Here is a 17,589-nt window from a genome sequence, read left to right as displayed (position 1 = left end):
ATTCACAATACCTTTCAAAAGTTTGAGGTTTTTTGAAAGAAGTCTCTTATGATCACAAAGGCTGAATTTATTTGGTCAAAAAAAAAAACAGTAAATACAGTAACATTTTGAAATATTACCCTTTAAAAATTATACTTATTCCTGTCATCAAAGCTGAATTTTCAGCATCATTACTCAAAAGAACAGAACTATTTGAAATAGCAGTCTTTTGTAATGTCAAGTCTTTACTGTCACTTTTGATCAATTTGCTGAATTAAAATTATTATTAGTAGTAGTAGAAGTATTATTTTTAATCTTACTGACCCCAAAGTTTTAAAAGGTCATCAGCTTTTATTGGAGATAGTTTTAAATTTAGTGAAAAATCCTTACTCTAAAGGTAATCTTTAAAAACACTAATAATTTAACCTTTAGCAAATCTCAGAATGAATATCTATGGTTTTTATGTTGTATATTATAATGTTGTGATGCCTAAATTGTATAAAACAATTGATATTAACTTTTAGTGTTTTGTTTAATTTATTTAGTCAAAATAGCGTGTAATCTAATATCAGCCATGTATTAACTATCGAGCATGATTATCACCTTCGCTATATTAGACAGAATTTCTGTATCTCATGCTTACAATTGTTTTTACTAATGCCTGTTTAAACTGCTCATGCAAGGTACAAAAATCTTATTTCCAAAAGTGCTCTGCCAAAATGTTTGAAAAGGTTAAAATGATCAGGAGACACTCTTCAACAAGACCTAAGGAAATACTGTAATTGAACTGAGCTGAATTTAGGTGTATATCTCAAAGTAACAATATCAAAGCAGTGAAACGGCTTTGAAGTCCATGGCTGACGCTGTAATTGTGGGCCATGTAAGCTTATATTGAATAAGGAGCATCTCTAAAGCAACTGGAAACCATGACGAATGTGGAGAGCACATCCTATCGTCCTTTACTCCTGTTTCACTATTCATGAAGGTGTCAAGGGACGAGTTTCACCGCCTTTCATTTTAGGGTTCTGTCAGACTCTCTCTTCCTTTCTCTGTTTTCTCTCCTCATTTAAACTTTATTCATCACTCTGTCCACTTTTCATCTGCTCTATAACATTAGTGTTGTGACCATTTTAACGCTAGCTATAAAGTAAACATTAAATCATTTTTCAGCGATAAGATTTATTTGTGCTGTTAAGCTTTGAAATGTATGGTCGCAGTTTTGAGCTTGAGGGGACACGTTTCATGCATTTAGATGAGAGTATTGAATCCCTTCTGTTTATTTTGTCTCGCATTGGTCTTTATAATTAGCTAAATCAACCATGCCCATGAAGACAAATATTCATTATTGAAAGATGTTCTTTACGCATAATTAGCTAAATCGGAAAAATGAAAAACATTGATAAAAATTTCCACCAATATTTGCAGAAAACATTCATCTCATTTGTAATTTCTTATTCCCTTCATTTGTTCTGCCTCTGTTACATCAGTGTTTACTAAAACAAACCACTAAGCAACCACCTTATCTTTGTAGCAACAATGCAGAACACCTTAGCAACATCCATCCTTCTACTCGGCAGCATCCTAGCAACCATTCAGAACACTCCTCCTTGCAACCACTTAGTAATGTCCCTTTAGTCTCATAGCAGCCACCTAGAATTTAATGGCAATCACATTGCAACTCCATACTCACCAGAACGGACCTAGATTTCTAACAAGCTAGAAAGCTTTCAGATTCACTAGCAACCACATGGAACACCCTGGCAACCACCAGGTAGACCCTAGCTAATACATAGAACAACCCAGCAACCACCTAGAAAGGGGCCAGATCTAGGCATGGGCAGGGGTTGGCTGAGCCCACTTAACGTCTGTCTTGCCCACCCAGTCAGAGTTTAGGCACAGATAATGTTCTGTTTTTACTATTCATGCATTGATTAAAAACCATATGAGGTGTGCTGTATGTGGAGAAGTTAGATTAAGGGCTGTAGAATGTGTGTTATATGCTCACGAGGCACTTCAGTCTGTATCACAAGTAGGGCTGGGCAATAAAATGATAACGATAATTATCGCGATATAATTTTTGATGATTGAATGATAACTAGAGTTCGATAAATGTTACGCACCAAAAGCGGAACTACTTATTTTAACTGTGCCACACGGACCATTTATCCGACCATTTATAAGATTTGATATTTATCATGATAATTATCGATATAGACTAATATAAAACATTTTATCGTGATAATTTTTTGGCCATATCGGCCAGCCCTAATCACAAGCGAAAATGGGCTGAAATATTTGCGTGCAATCAAGGTGCTAATTACGTTGCCTGGAAAATCCAGCGGATGAGTGTGGTCGCCATTGAATCAATTCGATTTCTAGGGCGGAGCAAATCCGAGCAAACAGGAAGCGGAGTAAACCAATCAGAGAAAGGCGGATATGACGTTAGCAAAGCGACAAGAGAGTCAACAGACAAAAGTAAATAAACGGCCCCGGGCAAGCACAATAGTTTTTTGGCAAGAACAGAGAGTAGTTTAACATGGCTAGCGCTAGAGAGAGCGATGTTAATGACTTGTGTCGTTGTTGCGGTAAGAATTTGAGAATACGTGGTGTTATTACCAACGGATATTGAAGGGACTTTTGCTGCACTAGAGTGACGCTGTTTGCGTCACTGAAATAAACAAATCTGATTGTATCTTGTAGAAAATATATCATTCTGGACTTGCCAGGCAACTAATTACGGGGAGTTTAATGTATCTTCAAGAATATGTATCTTCATATAAAATGGGCATAGCAAGAACATAACATAAAGCCTTTTTCACACTAGTGTGTTTTCGTTTTTACAGCGTTTTAAAATGAAACAATCTTTGTCTATACTGGCGTTTCCACTGCGTTTCAGAAACGATCTCCGTCGACACTACACGACTGAAAACCCATGTCACATGACCACTCATGCACACTTGGCATGCTTGTACAAGTGTAAACAGTTGCCACTTGCTCTAATAATAGCTTGCCTCTTGTGCATGTAGACAGCTGCAGTATTATGAAATGCAGAGTTTAACTGCACAATGGCTGCTAAAATCTATCTATCTATCTATCTATCTATCTATCTATCTATCTATCTATCTATCTATCTATCTATCTATCTATCTATCTATCAGAATTCCCAAGCTACCATCCATTATAGCAACCCCTAGAACTAGCAACCACGTGGAACAACCATGCAACCACCCAGAACCCCTAGCAACCACCATTTAGACCTTTGCAAACCTTAGACCTTAGACTTGAAAACAGAATGATTAATCAAGATACTTAGAACAACTCACCCTTGCATCATGGCAGTGAAAATTTTCTTCAGAAAAATAACAAATCTGTTTTTCCTCTATAACTCAATCACCTTGATTCATAATGTAAAGTTGCTAATGATAGAAACAATGTATTCAAACTTGTGATTCAGTCTGCTCTGTTTCACTCTTGCCACAAGATGGAATTAGATGCTGTCGGGCTGTGGTTTGCGTGATACATCACAACTAATAACGCCGAGGGAAACTTCACACAATGTCCTGACTCTTTTTATAGGTGCATGCATAGCTGAAAGAAAACAGTCTGAGATTGCTTGGAGCAGAGTTTTAGGGAATACAGGCGAGCGGCTAATGTTCAGTCAGGGCACATAAACCACAAGCTACTGCTCACACATGACGACACCACAGATTAATGGTCAAATTGCTTCCAGCTCTTGAAAAACCATTAGTGTGTGCTCTTGTGTTTTTATGGTTGTATATGTGTTCACATGCCTTCATTTAGACTATATGCGAGCATCAATACAGCTGGTCAGGTGTGCGCGCGCCAGTCTTAACAGACATTTGTGGTTTTCTATCTTCTTCTTTAATTCGTTTTCCTTGTTTCTTTTCAGTGTCCTTTATGTTTTAAGAGCGCCTGGCCCAGTTCCAAACCCATAAAGACAGGAAACTGCCGTCGCAGGCCTAATGTAAAACTTCCCAGTTGGCTCCATCTTCCCTAATGGCTACGGCGTTTGTCCTTTAACACAGAAAACATGCCGTTTTGCATAATGAGGACGACTAGGATCGATTTCCACTGAACGAAGCCGTTCTTATCATGCATTAGTTCTAGGATAGCAAGTCTAGTATAACGCTGAAATTATCTTCAGGCCATCTTCAGGCCAAGGTACGCTTTAGATGTCCTACACATGCTGAAACCACACAGGAAATAAGGAACACATCATGCTTTTGGAGGTCTGTTTGTCCTTTGATGTGGAAACAGGTGCCGGGCTGCGATAAGCAAATGCGCTGTTGACAGGGCAATGATGATGGGGATCACGATGAAGGTTACGAGTGGTGGCTTTGGGGACGAGGAAAGAACGTCCATGGTATGCGTGTGCAGAGCGTGAGGAGAGGGGAAGGTGGTTGCGTGGGTGGTGCCAGCTGTAACTCAAGCCTGTGTGTGCGGCATCCCATGCACCACCTGCTGTGCCACCAAGCCCCTGCTTTATTCTTCAATGGGGTCCATAGGATCAGCACACTTGGCCAGGAAGTCGTTAGCTAAATGAGCGGCACAAGACTGACACACAGCGCATCTGCCGCGTTAATGAAGATCAGACACAATCTGACACGCTCCAGTAATAAGCTGCTGTTTTTTAAGGTGTTTTTAAAGTTTTAAATTTTAAAATTTTATAATGTGACTTTTAAAGTTTTTTTAAGTGTGATTATATTAAAATATTTACTTTATGGTTTAAGATAAAGGTTGAGTATCCAAAGAGTACAAACATTATGGATTTGTGGTGCTTTCAAAACCAGTATGTCAACATCTGCCTCAACCAATGCTGTGAGTTTGGGGCGGAGCTACTTGTGTTGAAAAGTAAGGGGTAAATCGGAATGCGTTTTTGTCTTAAAAAACATGCAGGGCAGTGAAATGGAAAAAAAAAAAAGGTCTAGAGACAGAAAGTTGAACTTCAGCGCAACGAGACACTGAAAAGGATATGAGCGCAACCTTCAAACATGTCCGTCTAGTACATGTTTACATAGAAAAACAATGGAAAAGTCGTGCAGTGCAATCGCTACTTTTAATTAGCCACTAGCTAAACTCCTTTTTTCAGTAGTATTTTTTGAAAGTCAATTTTCAAAATAGTTTAGCTTTTCTAGTTACAAGCTACTTTTTTTTATAGTGTAATGCTATTGTCATGATCACCGTCTGTTCCTGTCAGTTCCCGGACTACATCTCCCATCATCCTCTCTGCCACTCACCTGCACACACTTAACACTAATCACTAATCACCACACCCAGCTGCAGCTCATTACCAGGACAATAAAAGACTCTTACACACATCACCTCACTGCTAGGTCTTGTTTTCCCAGTGTAACATTTCCAAGCGTTTGTCCTGTTTATCCTGTCTGTTCCGGTTCCTGTTTCTGATCCCTGTCTGGTTCTCCTGTCCTGTGATTGATAGCTGCCTGCCTTTTGACCACTGCCTGTTCTCTGACTACGATCCTGCCTGTCTCTGATGTTCCTGTTTACCCCGTTTGACCATGCCTGTACGACCACGCTCAACATTTAATAAAGCTTCGCATGTGGATCTTACTCTGAGTCCCGCCTTCGTTACAGAAGACCTAGCCACACCCAGATCCAGCAGCTTTGTTGGGCGTCCTAGTCCCAGTATGGATCCCGCAACACATCTGGTCAGCCTTCGTCAAGGTAACTGCACCCTGGAGGTTCATATCCAGAAATTCCTGGACATTGCCCATTTTTCTGATTTACCGGACTGTGCCCTCATTGACTTTTTTGCTTATGGACTAAATGAACCTCTTAAGGGTTATTTAATCGCCAATGGTCCCCGAGGGACGTTTATGGAATTCTTGGACTTTGCCCTGCTTACCGTTGGTTCACGTTTTACTGTGGGTGTCGCGGGGAAATGCGACACCATAGTAAATCACGTAATGGACGCCGCATCAAAGAACATTCACAAAATGGCGGCCACCATTACAACAACACCAGTCTATGTCCCAGCTGATCGCCCAGAGTCACGTCACGTCTCCGCTGATCGCCCAGAGTCACGTCACGTCTCCGCTGATCGCCCAGAGTCACGTCACGTCTCCGCTGATCGCCCAGAGTAACGTCACGTCTCTGCTGATCGCCCAGAGTCACGTCACGTCTCCGCTGATTGCCCAGAGTCACGTCACGTCTCCGCTGATCGCCCAGAGCAACGTCACGTCTCTAGATCAGTTCTGGAGCGGAGAGGGTTGCGTTCCAGTGTGACTGATTCACCGCTGATTTCAGCACGAGCGGCTGGCATTCCTAAGCCTCCGCCGGCCGCGTCGCACTCAAGCCAGCCGGCCGCGTCGCACTCAAACTCGTCGGACGCTACGCTCTCAAGTTCGTCGGTTGCAACGCTCTCAAGTCCGTCGGTTGCAACGCTCTCAAGCGCCCTGGATGCGATGGACAAGATGGCTGCTTTGCCAGTGCCCACGGGCAAGATGGCCGCCCCTGCAGTGCTGAAAGATGTAGGGGGTGTTCCAGCCATTGAGTCCGCTCCAGAACCTGCTTCAGCCAGTGAGTCTGCTCCAGAACCCACTCCAACCGGTGAACCCTCACCTCACCCTAGGAAGAGGAGGAGAAGGAGGAAGAAGGCTTCTTTAATTCCTCAAGGCTCAGAAGCCTTTCAAGAGGCCGCTGGGGGTCCAGAGACTACTCCAGAGGTCTCTCCCACTCCGCCCAGGTGTCTCGCTCTGCCGGCGCCACCTGAGCTCCTCGCCCTGCCGGCGCCACCTGAGCTCCTCGCCCTGCCGGCGCCACCTGAGCTCCTCGCCCTGCCGGCGCCACCTGTGCTCCTCGCCCTGCCGGCGCCACCTGTGCTCCTAGCCCTGCCGGCGCCACCTGTGCTTCTCGCCCTACCGGCATCTACCGAGCTCCTCGCTCTGCCGGCGCCATCCAAGCTTCCAGCCCTGCCGGCGCCGCTCAAACGCCTTGCGCTGCCAGCGCCACTCAGGTGTCTTGCCCTGCCAGCTTCACCCACACGCCTTGCCCTGCTGGCGCCACCCGAACTCCTTGCCCATGAACCTGTGACGGGCCCCGCTGAAATCCCCAAGAACTTTTTTGGGGGGGGCAGTATACCTAGGGGTGGGGAGCTGGTGGGTGGGGACCCTGCTCAACCACTGCTGTCATGGCCATTAATGGACTGTAGGCCACTAAGGCCATGTATGGACTCCGACCTGCCGTGGCTGCTCAAGCCGCCTGACCTGCCGTGGCTGCCCAAGCCGCCTGACCTGCCGTGGCCGCCTAAGCCGCCTGACCTGCCGTGGTTGCCTGAACCACCCGACCTACCATGGCCGCCCAGGCCACCTGACCTGCCGTGGCCGCCCGAGCCACCTGACCCGCCGTGGCTGCCCGAGTTCCAGGGGCTGCATTGGAGATCCCGTTCCTGGCTGCTACTAGATCTCCAATGCACCCCCCCCCCCCCCAGCTGTTCCTTCACGTCGCGAGGACGCGCCTTCCGGGAGGGGGGCGTTATGTCATGATCACCGTCTGTTCCTGTCAGTTCCCGGACTACATCTCCCATCATCCTCTCTGCCACTCACCTGCACACACTTAACACTAATCACTAATCACCACACCCAGCTGCAGCTCATTACCAGGACAATAAAAGACTCTTACACACATCACCTCACTGCTAGGTCTTGTTTTCCCAGTGTAACATTTCCAAGCGTTTGTCTTGTTTATCCTGTCTGTTCCGGTTCCTGTTTCTGATCCCTGTCTGGTTCTCCTGTCCTGTGATTGATAGCTGCCTGCCTTTTGACCACTGCCTGTTCTCTGACTACGATCCTGCCTGTCTCTGATGTTCCTGTTTACCCCGTTTGACCATGCCTGTACGACCACGCTCAACATTTAATAAAGCTTCGCATGTGGATCTTACTCTGAGTCCCGCCTTCGTTACAGCTATTAAAAGCTATAGCCTATTGCTGTTTTTGTCATTTTATGATGTCTTTCTTTTAATATTTAGTTAATTGCTTTGTTATGAATCCCTTAGGGCATATTTACATGACAACAATGTACTATAAACGGATGTTTTTCCTTCACGTTTTTTGTGTAATGCGGATCCGTGAAAATGACTAAAAACGCTGTATTATTCATGCCAGGCCAGTAGTTGGCAATGTCACTTTGCAAAGAAACACTATGCGCCTATAGACTGAACACATAATATGCATGTGCATGTCCTTTTTCACAAACTCACATTTTTATAGTTTACATGGAGATCATAACGAAATTGTTTCCAAAAACTTGCACTTTGAAACCTGTTTTCAAAAGTTTGCATTTTCAAGCCCCCAAAAGGCCTTTGTCGTGTAAATACACGGCCAAAACACAAAAAAAGTTTTCCGTTTTAGTTGAAAACGGTGTTGTGTAAACAGCCTCTTATATAGATTCTGAGTTTTTTTTTTTAGAGTAAATTTGTTTGTTCATGACATCTGAGTTTTAACAGCCATACGGATAAAAGATAGAAAATTGCTGCATGTGTGAATGAAAATATGGTAAATTTACTAAAAAAAGTTAATCTAGCAATTTTACTGCAATTTAATGTGGTTTCATGGGTGAAAGTAAATTTTAGTAGCTAACTACTTGTTTTAAAAGTTTAGCTTAGAAGTTTGGTAAGTTTAACAACAGCAGTCATGAGGCATAGCAAAAGGGAATGTTTTTGGTCGGAAACACTCTAATTTTGCTAATCTAGAAAATGGTAATGCAGAAAAGGGCAAATAGGATGGACGATTGCGGATGTTGTGCTGAAAGGACTTGTTGGGATTTTGGGGACGTCAATGTTCACCTGATGTTCACCTGATTACTGTCTGTGTCGATGGAGGTTGCAGGGAGATCTGAACACAATAATCATGCCACATTTTAACTGTTGTTGTGATAATTCATTTGTCTATTTTATGTTTCCTTTTTTTCCTGTTTGTGTCAACACAATGCAATAGAGCTCGAAAGTAAGTCTTCGCCTCACCTTTAGATACAGATTTGTTGTGTGCATGCAAATGAGAGCTTGTATTTCTATCTAATGACCTTAGAAGAAAAAAATGTACGCGCCCTCATTTGATAAGTGAAATTCATTCTTTAAAAAAAAATTACAAATATTTTTGAAGTGTATCAGGCATTATTAAATGTTTTACTTACACATATTTAAAAAAAAAAAAAAAAAAAAAAAAAAAACTTTTTTCAACAAGAAGAGTATTAGAATCAATTAAGGACAACTTTTTGACCATTTAGCACAATTGTTAATTGGTAGAAATTGTCAAGAATATGTCCAGGTTTTTGCTCTAAAATCAAAAGAAAGAAAGAAAAATTTATATATTGCTAACACTGCCTATTTTTAGGACTTTTTAAAGTGTTTTTTTAAGTATTTTCATGGCATTAAAGTATATAATTTGCATTACTATAGTGTCAAGTATATATATATATATATATATATATATATATTATGATAGTATTTGTTGTACTAACTTGATTTAAATGAATATCATGAAAATAATGTTACAATGCCAAATTTCTGAATTATGTTACAAAATTATGTATTTTTTCTTTTGATTTTGAGCCGAAATGTGACCTGGAGATTTTGTGAAATTCACTCAATAAGCATTTTCGGCATTTCCTTAGCTGCTCTGTCCTAAAACCAGCACTGCCACAGACAAACTAAACCAGCTATACATTAGCATTTTATTTAGTGAATTCCAGTTATCAATAATAGAGGGTGTTTTCTTTCCATTGTTGCATGAATGTGATTATTTGGGACGTTTAATCAGACAGACACTGATTAAAAACTTTACTTTGCTTCCATGAGTCGAAGAATGACTTTTCCTGAAATGTTTAATTTATGTCCTGTTTCTCAAATCTGTTTCGTACGGCCGTAAGCATCTTTGGGCTCATGGAATCCTAGTTGCTCCTGAAAAAACATTTGTCTCCGCATATCCCACCCTCCTCCCTTCAGACACCCTGCCACCACCCCTTCATTTCCCAGTTGGATGACCGGTAACTGTGCAGATGTTAGCCAAGGCAACGACCAAGTCCTTAGTCATAATATGGATAAATCAGCTTCTGAATATTGCCAGTCCTAATGGACGTGTCCTCACATCTCCTCCGGCCGCAGTCAGCTGTGGCATTTTCAAATGCTGAATTATTTCACGAAGCCTATGCAGCGAGGCAAACGTGCATGAAGTTTGCTTCAGCTCCACAGCACTGCTATGAATGATTTCAATTTTTCACTGCAGCCCAGACCAGCATGTGGTGAATCAGACTGACTGCAAGAAAATGCACACAGGGAGAAAGAAACAGAAACAGCTCAATGTCTCGGTGTGGGATCGTACGAGCAAACAAGAGCTCTCAGACGCGAAGGTCAGCAGGTGCCCGAGGGAGCCTCTGGACGACTTTTATCCCAAAATGCACTGCTCCCTTTGCCCCAGCAGGAGCTTATGTTCACCACACACCCGTCTCACTGAACAGAAAGAGCCTCATGAATGAAACTTGGTTCGTGTACAGCATGTAGGCTGCCGCTTTTCTCTAATGTACCCGTGATGTCAAAACCGGACGCTTGCCAAATGCATTAGTACAATAGACATAGAAATGTGGTGCAAGGCCCTCCAAATAAATTAGATTTAGTTATATTTGCTTTGAAAAGCTTTTCATGTCTTTAACGATGACATGTAGTTCGTCTCTCTCTCTCTCTAAACGCTATCGGTCATCCAACTGTAAAATGAACCTTAATGGAGCCATTTTCTTTAGACATATTTATTGTACAGCAGTATTTCAACAATACGAATTTAAAAAATAAAAACAATTATTTTTGAGTACATGAAGTGCCTAGTTCCCCATTGCTGTGGGAATGTTCCAGTCATATTTCACCACAAAAAAATAAATGAATGATTTATGTTTTACTTAAAGAAAATTCTAATTATTTTAGGACCATTAATTAACATTATTTTCATGACAGTTTCTTCTTACTTCTATAATGGGACAATATATATATATATATATATATATATATATATATATATATATATATATATATATATATATATATATATATATATATATATATATATATATATATATATATATATATATATATATATTAGTTTATTGGCTTTAATTTATGCTGATTCAAATAAAAAAAAATTCACACAAAATCAATTATAAAAATGTTTTAATGTGCAGTAAATTTAACAGAAAATATATTACTGCCTTTATGCTGATTTAAACTGAAAATAATCATTGTATAATTGTAAATTTTGTTTTGTTGACAAGCTATTTTATATTATAATATATTTAAATATAAGTTAAAAGAATAAATATATGTTATATAAAAAACAAAATCTATTATTGCCGTAATTACTGTAACTTTTGTTTACTTGAATAACTTTTACTATAACATTCTAATTAATATAAATATTTAAAAAATATTTATATTATATATACATAAATGTAAGTTGATGATTAACTTGAGGGCAAAAAGTGATAAAAATGTCAATCCAATCAATGTTAATGGTCCTAAAAGCAGGTTTAATTTTCTATATACAAAATATAATTCCTTGTTTATTTTTTTGAATAAGTGGTAAATAATCTGATCTGGCCTTGTTTTTGTTTGATTCATTCAGTAATCTTTGGACAGACTTAGACATGTGGTGCTTTTTTGCGCCCTCCAGTGGTTGGCAGCAGAATTGCAGCCTTTGTATCATTATACTACACTCTTAATGCAGTTCTCCGGGACGGAAATTGCTACATCTGGGCCAATCACCATCCAGTCCCCAGAGGCCGCCCATATTCTCTCCTCTCTGATCTGTGTCATCAAACTCTCACAGTTTAATTAGAGAGTTTTACTCAGAGCTTAATGCGTCAGTCAGTCTCCACAATGAATTGCTAATTGTTGCTCTTTCTCGGCAATGATTACAAATATCTCCAGCTGTGATTCAATCCCCAAAACAGAGTTCCGCTTTCTTGTGTTTCTCCCTTGTGAGTTTGGAAACATACTGCAAACCGCAATTTGTGTGTGTTACTTGCACACGTCTCGCAAGAGTGCTGTTTGCAGTGCCCTTGAGAACGAGAGAAGAAAGCACTTAATGTATAGTGAAGATAAGTAGTTCCTATGAAACCTAATTAAATGGAGATGAATAATTAATGCTAGTAGTATGGATTTGAGTGAGAGGGTTGGTTTACAAAGCTGTGTGATGTAGTATTCAGTTCTTAAAGGCTGTTTATCTCCACTTCCGTACAGTACGCAGTGATCAGTTTAAAATATAACAAAACCAATATTCATCAGGATTCTTGGTCGTTATTTTAAAGGAATGTTCCAGGTTCAAAACAAATGACACTCTATGGACATGCAGTCGAGTATCTCAAAAAATAATTTAAACTGTTCTTCAGTTTGTAAAAAAAAATAAATGAAAAATACTGCATTTACAGCAATGCACTTACAATTGAAGTATATGGGGCAAGGTATTCAGAAGGGTTTAAAAGCAGAATGTGAAGCTCAAATTTTTGTTAAAGCACTGCAAAAAAATGTTATTTTAACTACAAAGTTCATAAATCATCCTTTTAGCAAAGTACTAGTTCATTTCTCTTATAAGCAATTTAACATGAAATGACATTCATTGTTTGTAAGCACGCCTTAAAGGGGTCTTGACATGAGAAATTAAATTTCCATTGCATTTTTGGACATAAAAGAGGTCTTTGTATCATTAAAACATCCTGCAAATTTCATAGCTTAAAACGTCATTGTTATAAACAAAGCATTTCTTTAATCAAGCTCCAAAAACGGCTCATTTTCATATTACGGGATCTGTGATGTCACACAGGCAAATACATTTGCATATGATTGGCTGCACAGCAGGACATCGACAAATAGTCATCGCACCATAGGCCCCGCCCACTGGCATTCAGTCGCTTAACGGCTGACATTTGCCTACTCAACCCATTATAATCACTGTCCACACTAGATACAGTATACAGATACGCTTTCAGTTTCTGATCTACTCCATGTGCTGTTGCAACAGGACAAATTTAGGAGTAAAAAAAAAACGTTTGCTTTGACGCGTCCAGTTTAAACGGCTCTTTTGCATCTCTGTACAGACTGCAGAAGGATCCCAGCATCAAAACATGTGGATGGTTTATTTTAATTCCGTCCCGGATCTCGGGTGTTTGATCAGAACATTTGACTGCAGATTGTTTTGTAAACAAGGCACAGCAATGGAGAGTTCACACAAAAATTGTTGAAAGATGAAGCAGCCAACTGTATTAGATCTGACAGCAGCTGCATCTTAAACAGTAACCAAATGATTTTACGATGTTTTGTCTGTAAATGGCGGTTTATATGGGTAATGTTTTCAAAACACTTCAATCATAACAGTAGCAGTTTACTACTTAAAGCATCTGCCCCTTAAAAACAGTATATTGAATTTTTTGTGCGAAAAAAAACGTAATCAACCTTATAAGGCAACCTCAAGGAACAAATGAAAATAATAAAACAAATCCATGTCATGACCCCTTTAATAAATAAATGTAAATATGTTTGAATGTTGTTTCATACCCTTACACATATAATTTGAACGTTACCAGGTTCACTGGTTGTAAATTGTCATTAAATAATGGATAAAACTATGTATAAACAAGGTTAGTAAGCAATTTTTGAGTTGTTTTAACTTGTTTAAAGTTTAATACACTGTGGCCCGATTTCACAGGGCTTACTGGTGCGTATCTTGAGACAAAACAGTGGCACTAAAATATTATAAGATATGTCAGTGCAATTTACTTTCAGTTAAAACCGCTCAAACATGCATTTTAGTATAGGGATTAGATTTAAGACTTGTCTGTGAAACCGGGGGTACATATTTTAACATTTATTGCCTGGCCCCATAGACTTCTACCATAAGTTTATTACGGTAAACATGATTTTCACCATCCCCCCCCCCCCCTTAAATTTCAAACTAAACTCTAAATATCTTTTTAGACTAGAAGTGACTGGTTTGTCAATTTTGTCAAGTTTTGTAAATATTTTGTAAGAAATGTAAGTCAATTCTGTACTTTTTTTTTTTTTTTTAAAGGTTTCTAATCTATAATTCATCCCTACCTCACTAACCAAAAAGTCTCTCATCAGAGCCCCTGGTGTATTTTGTATGCAAAAATAAGGTCATTATATTTTCATAATTTCCATTGGATGTTGTAACAGCATTGCTTTGTTCCTGTAAAGAGGTGTGGAAAAGAATATCCCTCAAAAATGAAGAGACCTTCCTCGCCCACAACCTCTTCCCACTGAAGTTTTTACTTGCATGCGCCTCAGTCCTCCTTCAATCCCTGCATTCTCTCCTCATGTCTTGTGCATGTCCTAGGAGTGCTTCCGAAATGTGTGGCTTGTGAATGGAGAACCTGTCAAAAGATTTTTATACTGACCGCTTGCCACTATTGGGCTCTGAATGGTCTTGTGTTCAGATTAAGAAGTGTAAAAATGGAGCAACGCAAGCTGAATGACCAAGCAAACTCTCTAGTGGACCTTGCAAAGGTAAGATACCTTTGAGTGAATGTTTGACTAATGCATGATGGAAAAACAGGAGGTCAGTTTGTGTTTAGGTACAAATTCTAAAGCTCACATGTGTTGTAAGTCTACAGGTGTCAAATGAACAGACGAGATTTCAAAATGTGATTTGCTTGTATGTTTCTTTATGTTTTGTCTACAATATGGTTTTTGTATATGGTACAGATTATTTGTCTTCTTACAAAGAGCAACTAAGCATATGGTTGATGTTAGTTAATTTATTATTTTTCCTTTACGAAATGTTTTCACGTTCGCTTTTGTTATTTATTTCCCTCTTGCTATGCACAATTCATCATGCTGCTTAATGGCCTGGAAAAGCTTTCATCTCCTGAGGAAAAAAAAAACAAAACTGATGGGATACCTGAGATGTTAAAATAGCCTGATAAATTTGAAGCGCTGCATTTGCACTTCCCTTATGCCCATTTTTTAGTCGGACTTAAGAGCGAGCCTTGGGGAACACCAGGCATGCTGCCAGCCTGACTCTGCAAAACCCACACAACCTGGGAAAGGGATACACTTGAGATCTGATGAGTCAGCTTGAACAGCCTTTCGCATGAGCGCACGCACGCTTGCACGCCGAAGCTGTGACATTCAAACATCCGCAGTGGTCATATCCCAGCAACCTCTGTCTGGGTTTTGTCATGAGAGTCATTAGTTAGTGTTACCCAATTACCCTCCTGTCCCGCACCTCCTAAAGAAACCGGAGAGGGTGACATTGAGGCGGAGCGTGATGTGATATGACTCATACTGGTTTCTGCCTCCTTTTATCATTGCCGTAATTGCCTCTCACCATCAGAGGGCGGTATAACATTAATCATGGCAGCAGCTGCAAGCAGTGGCAATGAATCCTATAATGCAGCTTAAAATAACTTAAGCAGCTGCAGTGCTTCTGCAACCTTCAGACAGCCCGCAGGCCCTGATACGGCATGTCTGCAATTTCTGTGACCCGTTTCTGATTTTTCATGTTCCTCCATTTCATCTTCTTTAGCACTTTTAAAAAGAAATTATTAAGACAGTTTCTTCATATTTAGTGGTGTTTGCTAAGGCAAGTGTCACTGTTGCACATACTTAGGGTGAGGGATTTGAACAAACCTCTAAGCCTAAGTATTAAACTTCATTGCATAACTGTCACACACTGTCTGTACTACAGACATGATTAGTGATTCAAATCATGTGGCTTTTTGAGAAAAGGTGTGCTGTTATTTTTCTAAGCCATCAGCCTTATGAGTTTTACCTGGTGGACAATAAAACGGGAGAAAAAAAACACACTGAATTAAAGTAAAGAAGAGCTGAGCCATATCTAGAGACCAGATCATCAGTTTTATACTCTTTTAATTTATGTCAGTTAGCATCCACCCAGAATACTTTACTAGCAACTACAAAAAAACTCCCTAGCAACCACATAATAATGTGCTAAAAATAGAGAGACCACCTTAGTAGAGATATGGCTTTTTTATGACTGATAGCGATTTATTTTTTAAGTGTATGAAAACCGGTGTGCTGGGTTTTTATTATTGTTTTATTTTTGCTTTTTGACATAATTAAATGAGCTAAATGAGACTACAACAGACATAATATGCATTTTAAATAATTGCTAATTATTAATTACTGTTACACATTTATAATTTGAGACAAAATGGCTATTAGAAAAAAAAGATGTGTAATTATCCAAAAAACCCCACATTAAATACATTATTTTGTAATGTACACACACACACACCAAACGTTGCCATTTATCTTCTGACCCAATATTTTTACGCAGTATGCATTGTTAAGGTGCAGAGGCCGATAATGGGTTTGATTGATATTTGCACTTTTTTTAATGATATTTAAGCTTTTGTGCATATTGGTAAACATTGGTCAGACCGATTATTGTCTGAGTATCGATTTTGAAAAAATATTGGCAAAAGAGTGAAAATCTTTAAAAAATATCTGTCAATATGATCATCGGCATTCTCCACACCTTCGTGTGAGCAAATAGCAAGCATTTCCTCGCAGTTAAAGGGATAGTTCACCCGAAAAGGAAAATTCTGTCATCATTTACTCACCTTCAAGTTGTTGCAAACCTGTATGAGTTTGTACCTTAGATATTTTGAAGAATGTTGGAAACTGAACAGTTCTGGGGCACCATTGACTTCCATAGTATTCATTTAGTCTACTATGGAAGTCAAAGGTACCCCAAAGTGGCCTGGTTACAAACTTTCTTCAAAATATCTTCCTTTGTTTTCAACAGAAAAACAAAGAAACGTTTGGTACAACTTGAGAGTGAGTAAATGAAGACAGAATTTTCATTTTTGGATGAACTATCCCATTGAAAGTTGTATTTTAGCATTGTTATCAATTGAAAATACAGACCACACAACTCTAGTCTTATAACACCAGGCTATTCGACCAATGATTTATGAATCTCTGTTAATTATAACATTTTCCTGGCTTCATCTCAGACTCAAAACATCATGTACGACCTGGTCTCGGACCTGAACGAGCGAGGCGAGGACATGGAAAAGAGGATTGCGTTGCTGGAGACCAAACTGGAGACATTGCTCAGCAACTTACAGGCGCTTCCAGGCCTCATCAGTCAGGTGATCAGCCAGCAACACCGGGACTTCCTGGAGGTGCAACTCCAGCCATACGACAAACACAGCAACGAGCGCTCGCAGTCCGTCTCCCGGCGCCGATCGTCTTCCACCGCGCCGCCCACTTCTTCCGAGAGCAGCTAGAGCTGCCAGCCCAGCCGGCATCTTCGGAGAAGACTTTCGCCATCATATGGCCAAGTTGCATTTTACTGTAAAGCCTTATGGTTTCAATAAAGTATTATCCAAATTCTGATGACTCCATCAGAGGTTACGGGGGATAATGCGTTTGAAATGGATAACTTCCACACATATCTTGTCTATTTGTTTTTTTTTTGTTTGTTTGTTTTTTTTTTACATCAATAAATGATGCTGTTTCTCTGTTGACAGGATCACAGAGAGACTTTTCTCAGTAACTAATGATGGAAAGATCAGGTGAGCAAGTCCTTCCGGGGGACTTAA

General features: G+C 39.9%; 1 protein-coding gene across 1 annotated transcript in view; it reads left to right on the top strand.

Annotated features, from left to right (window-relative positions):
* Positions 1–17,341, top strand: part of kcnn2 (potassium calcium-activated channel subfamily N member 2) — a 42,654-nt gene extending 25,313 nt beyond the window's left edge. The window contains exons 7-9 of the mRNA XM_067399413.1: positions 8,955–8,963; positions 14,452–14,521; positions 16,999–17,341. Coding sequence (XP_067255514.1) covers positions 8,955–8,963; positions 14,452–14,521; positions 16,999–17,274 — 355 coding nt within the window. The 3' untranslated portion in view covers positions 17,275–17,341. The remainder of the gene's footprint in view (positions 1–8,954; positions 8,964–14,451; positions 14,522–16,998) is intronic.
* Positions 17,342–17,589: the final 248 nt, after the last annotated feature.

This window comes from Chanodichthys erythropterus, chromosome 10 (assembly GCF_024489055.1).
Source record: "Chanodichthys erythropterus isolate Z2021 chromosome 10, ASM2448905v1, whole genome shotgun sequence".
NCBI lineage: Eukaryota > Metazoa > Chordata > Actinopteri > Cypriniformes > Xenocyprididae > Chanodichthys > Chanodichthys erythropterus.
Note: the sequence above shows the minus strand (reverse complement) of the source record. Positions and strands in the feature narration are given on the sequence as shown.